Below are 7,757 nucleotides of genomic sequence, written 5' to 3' on the forward strand. Positions count from 1 at the left end.
GTAATGGCAAAAAGTAATGAAATTTGGTCTTTTTTCCTCCTTGTTTAATCGGTTTAATCGTGTTGGTTAGTTTCATTTTCACTTTCTCACCTTTGAATGCAATGAGCAGTGTTACAGTTAAGAACAATACAAGTTGACAACAAACCGATGTATGCATGCTTGGAATGGGTACATTTTGTTCTTGTGAATCTTGCTGAACTGAGCCAAACTAAATACACAACATGGGTTAATAATTTTGGGCAGGACTGAAACTGTAGGTGGAAAAAACATGCAAGTTTCAACCAGTTCCTATCCTCATCCCAAAATGAACCCCTCCACCAGTCCTCCATCTCAGCCCAATATATTCTTTCTTAGATGGCAACAAATAATGTCTTAATCACGACATATTTCGTTTTACGGTTTCTAAGTCATTTAATCATTTTGGCAGTGCTTTTGCAAAGACCATTTCCAAATTTCCAACCAAACTCATTTTTTACAAACTACTATAAAGTTTGATTTTCAGTGGAACACACACAGAAGAGTTACTTTCACTGATTGAAAATAGTTTATTATGCTAAGCTGCTGTTATTGAGAAGAAAGATATACACTCTGTAAAAAGGTCCCAGTCTGGGATCTAATCAAAACCTTTCATTGACACTTAAAACACACACACACACACACACACACACACACACACACACACACACACACACACACACACACACACACACACACACACACACACACACACACACACACACACACACACACACACACACACACACACACACACACACACACACACACACACACACACACACACACACACACACACACACACACACACACACACCACACACACACACACACACACACACACACACACACAATCCCTTTTCAGTCTGCTCACAAAACCTTGTTTTCCCTTCATAAGTGAAACCAAAAAGTGAGTTTTGGGCAGCATTCAGGTAGGGTGAGGTGAGTGGTGGTTAGAGAAAGCTTGCACTGCAGACAAGCTTTATCTACATAAGGCCATCTCTGAACATATGTGGGTTAGGAATAGCAGTTCACATCCACCATCTTTTTTTTTTTTTTTTTTTTTTCTTTTTTTTTTTTTTTTTTTTTTTTTTTAAATCAGCACAGAAGTGGTCGGGGTGGGTTCATCACTAGATAAGATTCCTGCAAACTGACTTCACAGTTTGTCCATAAACAAGAGGTTACAACAAGGGTTTGATTTCCCTCCTCCCATTGTTCACTGAGGAGGGACCAGCAGCTAATTATCACAGCCTTTGACTGCTTAAGGAAATCCAAGGAAAGATCCTGAACCTTTTCCTGTCCAGGGACAGTTTGACTCTCTTTGACTTCCTCACAGCCATCACGGTGCCTTGCATTCACCTGAAACGAATGCTGGAATTTCCCTTCTATCTTAGCTTGAGAAGCCTAACCCCGATGTGCTCCTGTGTTGTCTCACACACTCTTGGCTCAAGCCGTCTCGCAGTACTTTGGGTGCTGGGAGCAAGGGATTGTGATTGGCGTGCCGGTGAGCCCCAGTTGAGCAGTCTCTCCTCTACAGGCTCTCTAGCCCTTCTCCATCTTTCCTTTCCCCTCTTTTTGCGTCTTTTTATATTTTTTTATTTTGCATCAGTGTCTAGACAGTGTTGCGCGGCGTGCCATTCAGTGCAACGGCCTTGGTGCAGGGCGAGCCCACCGCCTGAGAGCCCACTGGACGCTGGGTGGAAACGCCCACTTCAAATACTTCATGGATGGCCTTCCGGAAACAGTGGAAGTTGTAGTCTATTAATCCTAAGGAGGCAAGAAAGACGCACAGATTTTATTATGACATATACATCTTGCTTTGTAGCAATATACAGTAAAGAAGGTCAGTGCTTTTGCGTTTCAAATACATGGGCCAGACATGACCATCAAACAGACCATCCGTTTTATTTTAATGTTACGGACGGCTGGTCGAAAAAGCAGAGTTTTAGACAGAGCTTCAATGACCGCCCGAAAGCACGGTAACGTTATGTGGTGGAGAGAGATAGAGTGCATCTCACTATCACTAACGTTATCCACATTCATACATAGACGAAACAAATGATATATCCAGCTTATAATCAGGGTCGTCTTATATTCGTACCAATACGGATATAATATTATTTGCGATGAGTTGTAAGAACGTGAAAGGTGGGAGGAGAGGCAGTGCTAGAAGTATCTCAGGAACTAATCATTTTGTATTTGTTTTAATGCATCCAACACGCACAGATTAAAGTCGTTTTCTCCATAAACTAGTATTATGGTGCATCCAAAAATGTACCACAAAACTTCTACATGATAAAGGCAGAATAACATGAACATCTGTATAATAATGTAACCCAATGCAACACCCATCCACAACAGTTTTAAAGCCGATTACTCCCTGTGGAGACTGACCGGTGTTGATTTCCCTCTATGGTCACTTTTGAGACATTGAGCTGTAGTTTGTGGTCTGCTCTTGTATTGCATTATAACAGGAACACCTTATAATAATGCAATTTCTATATATGTAATAAACATAAAACATCACACACTACAAACATGCCAAACAATAAGCATCTCCCAGACACACAAAAAATCTGAACCTTCTAAAATTTCAAAATGCTGCATTTATTGCTAAGTTAAAGAGGCACTGGACCAATTTAAGCTTACTCATCACGAGGAATGCTACCAAGATTATGTCATTTCTTTTCTGGCTTTTGAGAGAAAATAAGCCTGAGAATGACATCAGGGTAGTTTCACTCTCACAGCAAGGAGGATCTCTTAAAATAACTATTGAGTTTCATTATAAGAAGTGTAGAATCCAGTGTTTTTGGAGCTGGACTCATACTCGGGAGGGGGTAAAAGTCAGGATATCTTGGCCTCTGCTGCATCAGTTTTTACTATTTATTAAAATCCGTCTTTTGTAAATCCCCCAACTTCATGAAAGTTCCCTTTAATGTACTTAATTGCAACACATTACAAAGCATAGGTGTCCTTGTTTTGAGGTCATACACTCTGTATACATGTAGATACAGACTCCACAGACTCGCTGCAATTCTAGAATAATGCGGAAGAAAATATGAAAACACTTGACTTGAGGCCACATCACCATTGGCCTAGTTTATGTCAACGACGTTTCATTTCCGATTTATGAGGACTATGGTTAACTGCTCCTCAGATCTCCGCAGGGTAAATCCAGACAGCTAGCTAGACTATCTGTCCAATCGGAGTTTTCTCTTGCACGACTAAAAACAACTTTTGAACATACACATGTTCCACCAAAACAAACTCCAGAGGCTTTTTTTTTTTTTGTAGAGGCACCGTGGCTCCGCCTGGCGCTTAGTGCTGCCCAAGACGAAGAAGAAATGTTAATAAACCGGAGCACGTTTTTCTCCTATCTCAGAATGCTGTGTGGACTAGGCAATGCGAGACTACCATTAGCCTAATTAAGCCAAATGAGCTCCAGGGGATCACAGAATTCTCTGACAGTTTACCTTTGCGCTCAAAGCTTTCTTCCCGCAGGATGCAGACAAGGGCCAGGAACTTGGTGACCTCTTTCAGGTACAGCACAGTGGTGTTGTTGAGCTTGATGATGGCCATGGACTCCTTGTCGTAGGCACTGCCACTGCCGTCCTCCCTCAGACTGGTGTGGCACAACACAACAGTGTTCAGGGGGAAATTAAAATGGAATTAATTGCAGCTTGTGGTTGGGTTTAATTAAGCAAATAAATGCATAAATTAAAGTATGCTTCAATGAAAGCATCCTCAGACAACCCAGGGGTGAACTCTATCTTAAATCATTAATTATGTTTTATAGAGTTAATAAAAAATAAATCGACTGTATCAATGCTTTTCCCCTATGTCTTCAATCCACTTATTATAAAGTTTAAGTCTGCGAAAATGCTAAATGCATCTGATTGACAGAAAAAGCTGAAAACACAACTCATACCTCCATTATAAAAACACACTCACCCATAGATGCAGGAGACGTCAATGACCACGTCGATCATATCACAGCACAGTTCATAGGACTGCATGTCTACAGGAGAGCTGTCTGTAGCGATGTAGATCTTACTGACCACGTCAAACAGAAAGGCCTTCTCTATCCCTGAATTCTGTCAGGGAGAAATATTAGGCGAAGGATGACAGAGAGGAAGAGGAATGCAGGAGGAAGAGACAAAGGAAAGAAAGGGGGTGTTAGAAATGTATAATGCGGTAAAGACGTTGGACATTGGATAGAGGTGGGAGATATGATGACAAATGCTGTGAGACAATACTAATTTGGCAACAGTCAAAGATTTTACTAGGGCAACAACGAACGATTTTTTTCTTGATTAATTGTTTGGTCTATAAAAAATGTCAGACCATAATGAAACCACATTTCCCTGAAGCGAACGTTGGCATAATAAAGTTGCTTCATTTGTCCAGCCAGCAGTTCAAAACCCAAAGATAGCTTCCAGTCACAGAAGACCAAATTAACCAGCAAATACTTACATTTCAGAATTTGGATCTGGTGAATTTTCAGCGTTTCTGGTTTAAAAAAAAATAAAAGTACTTGCACATCACCACTTTACATACAGTACAGGCCAAAAGTTTGGACACACCTTCTCATTCAAATGCGTTTCCTTTTTATTTTCATGACTATTTACATTGTAGATTCTCACTGAAGGCATCAAAACTATGAATGAACACGTATGGAATTATGTACTTAACAAAAAAGTGTGAAATAACTGAAAACATGTCTTATATTTTAGATTCTTCAAAGTAGCCACCCTTTGCTTTTTTATTAATAAGGGAAAAACTTCCACTAATTAACCCTGACAAAGCACACCTGTGAAGTGAAAACCATTTCAGGTGACTACCTCATGAAGCTCATTGAGAGAACACCAAGGGTTTGCAGAGTTATCAAAAAAAGCAAAAATGTGTGGGAAATTCACACATCTAAAGTGCAATGTTACGGAAGAACCATTTCCTTCTTTTCACATCCAATATCCAACAAAAATAATGCGATATATTTAGCTAAACTAAACTTCTGTGATTGTTAGAGTGCATGTCGGAGAATAGCGTGGACACGCTGTCTGGAGGATAACTAGCCAGTGGAGCTTGCGTGTGTGCATCCTTCACAACTGTAAGTCGTATAACTTATGTTGTCAGTTGATTGTTAGCTGGTGGTTTTGTTGTTTGTGTTCTTCACATGCTAGCACGTGGCTGTTGATTCAATATAATGGCCATTGTTAAACGCCCTTGCTCACGTTTGTATTTTATGTGCATTATTTACATGCTACAGTAGTTACACTGCATTAAGATAATGTAATTAATAGTGGGTTTATTGTTATTTGCTAGTATATATACAGTACAGGCCAAAAGTTTGGACACACCTTCTCATTCAAAGTGTTTCTTTATTTTCATGACTATTTACATTGTAGATTCTCACTGAAGGCATCAAAACTATGAATGAATATATATGGAATTATGTACTTAACAAAAAAGTGTGAAATAACTGAAAACATGTCTTATATTTTAGTATCATCAAAGTAGCCACCCTTTGCTTTTTTTGATAGCGCTGCAAACCCTTGGTGTTCTCTCAATGAGCTTCATGAGGTAGTCACCTGAAATGGTTTTCACTTCACAGGTGTGCTTTGTCAGGGTTAATTAGTGGAATTATTTCCATTATTAATAAAAAAGCAAAGGGTGGCTACTTTGAAGAATCTAAAATATAAGACATGTTTTAAGTTATTTCACACTTTTTTGTTAAGTACATAATTCCATATGTATATATAATTCCTTCTGTGAAAATCTACAATGTAAATAGTCATGAAAATAAAAAGGAAACGCATTGAATGAGAAGGTGTGTCCAAACTTTTGGCCTGTATTGTGTGAGAGAGAGAGATCGATCGATCGATAGAATTCCTATGCATTGTGTATGGTAGCCTTTACAACGTTATGTATTTACAGCACTTGACCGGCATAAAAATCAGCATATGTCAGACTGACCGGCCGGGTCACCGGTCATGGCCGATCACGTGAAAATCGGCCAACTCCGGTCACCAGCCGGTCAGTTGGTGCATCTCTAGTTTTGACAATCAACCTTCTTCATTTCACCATGTGTACTATTGATAGATGTAAATACACTGATACTGTGATTTAAATTCCATATACCATGATAGAGGATTGTATTCATATCGCCCATCGCTATAAGACAGCCATGAAAAAAGAGGAATCTAAAAGAAGCACTGGGCTGCACTCCACAAAGCTTCAAAATACAAGGTTCCACTTAACGGTTTGAATGCCACTTTAATCCTCTCCTGTCAAGAAGACAGGATGTGCGCCAACGGACGACATATACACAACCAAAAATCAAACGTTTCAAAGCTGAATGTTGCAAGTCATTCCAAAGGCAGAGGCACGGAGTTCAATTAAATGCTCTTTGAAGTATTTCTCAGTACTTAATCATGAAATATAACATCCAAAAAGAGAGATGGAGCTTTACACTTAACCCTTTTCAAGGGGATCATTTTGTCTGACACTGAATAGTTTTCTTAAATGATCTTAACAGTAAAAAGTTCATTTTGGAATACACAAAATATATAAAAATGCTGCTTGTTGGTTTCTATTAACAGCAATATTAAAATATTAAAAATCTATCATTGGGAGTATGTGCAACATCCACAGACCAGCATTACAATCAAGGACTATGAGGGCATTGGAGGAAGTGCTCACCATAAAGGGCATCAGAGCGGGCAGTGACTCACATAATGCAGGCCGTCACACATAAATCCCACTGGTCAATGACAAACTCACAAAAGCGTCATTCACAAAGTGTAGGCTGTTCTTAACTTACAGAAATGAAGATGTTTAGGAGGTTCTCCAGAGTGGGAAGCTGAGGGATGAGCTTCTGCACCACTTTGCTAAAGGCCTCAAAGATGGAGTGGTCGTAAATACTCGTCAAGTAAAAGCTGAATGAGAAAAACAAAAAAAAGGAAGTGAATAAGCAGTTAATAGTAGGAAACGCTTCTCACTTCCTCAAATACATATGAAAGCAGGTAAAAATACAGACAGTCACGAGCTCACATGACAAACAGACACAGGATGGTAGAACAGAGATGTTAATCGAAGCATTTAAGCCGGATTTAGACATATGAACACTGGAATGTAACACAAAATGAAACAAAATGTAAGCAAAAAAATAAAAAATAAATAAAATAAAATCTTCATATGACAAAAGTAGACACATGACTCATGGACTTTAGTAACTAAGATATATAAATAAAAAAAGGTCAGACCCTAAGGAAGCCAGTGACTTGAGGCAAATGGAACTGTCTGCATACACTTGGCAAAGTTCAACTTTACAATGCATTACAGTGATGAAAGCACCAGAGAGCCACAAGGCAGAGCCAAAAAAAAAAATACCATCTCAGCTCCGCTATATATCCTGGACCGCTCCGGCTGTCTGGCTGAAATAAACAACAATCTCACCCCACATAAAACACAGTGCAGCGTGTGCCAACACAGAGCAAACATCAACGGTAAAGCTGCTGCCGAGCTGACCGGGATCAGCCAGGACAGCCTGCTTAATGTCGTACATAGCAAGTTTCTCTATACAGTGTGTCAGGGCGAAGGCTGCAGGTATTCATTCTTTTCATTTTTTGTTGTTTGGCGCCGCAGCACACAATCGATTAATCTGTTGATACGTTTCCTATCAAATGTAATAAAACAGTGAAAATCAAAACGGTCAATCTTGCCGAGCCCAAATTGATGTAATA

General features: G+C 39.5%; 1 protein-coding gene across 1 annotated transcript in view; it reads right to left on the reverse strand.

Moving 5' to 3' along the window:
• Positions 1-1,083: 1,083 nt before the first annotated feature.
• rragca (Ras-related GTP binding Ca) overlaps positions 1,084-7,757 on the reverse strand; it is a 14,643-nt gene continuing 7,969 nt past the window's right edge. Inside the window, exons 4-7 of the mRNA XM_039806693.1 lie at positions 6,836-6,950; positions 3,967-4,109; positions 3,489-3,637; positions 1,084-1,782 (exon numbers count right to left, since the gene is read on the reverse strand). Of these exons, the coding sequence (XP_039662627.1) occupies positions 1,628-1,782; positions 3,489-3,637; positions 3,967-4,109; positions 6,836-6,950 (562 nt within the window). The 3' untranslated portion in view covers positions 1,084-1,627. The remainder of the gene's footprint in view (positions 1,783-3,488; positions 3,638-3,966; positions 4,110-6,835; positions 6,951-7,757) is intronic.

Source organism: Perca fluviatilis, chromosome 7 (genome assembly GCF_010015445.1).
Source record: "Perca fluviatilis chromosome 7, GENO_Pfluv_1.0, whole genome shotgun sequence".
Lineage (NCBI taxonomy): Eukaryota > Metazoa > Chordata > Actinopteri > Perciformes > Percidae > Perca > Perca fluviatilis.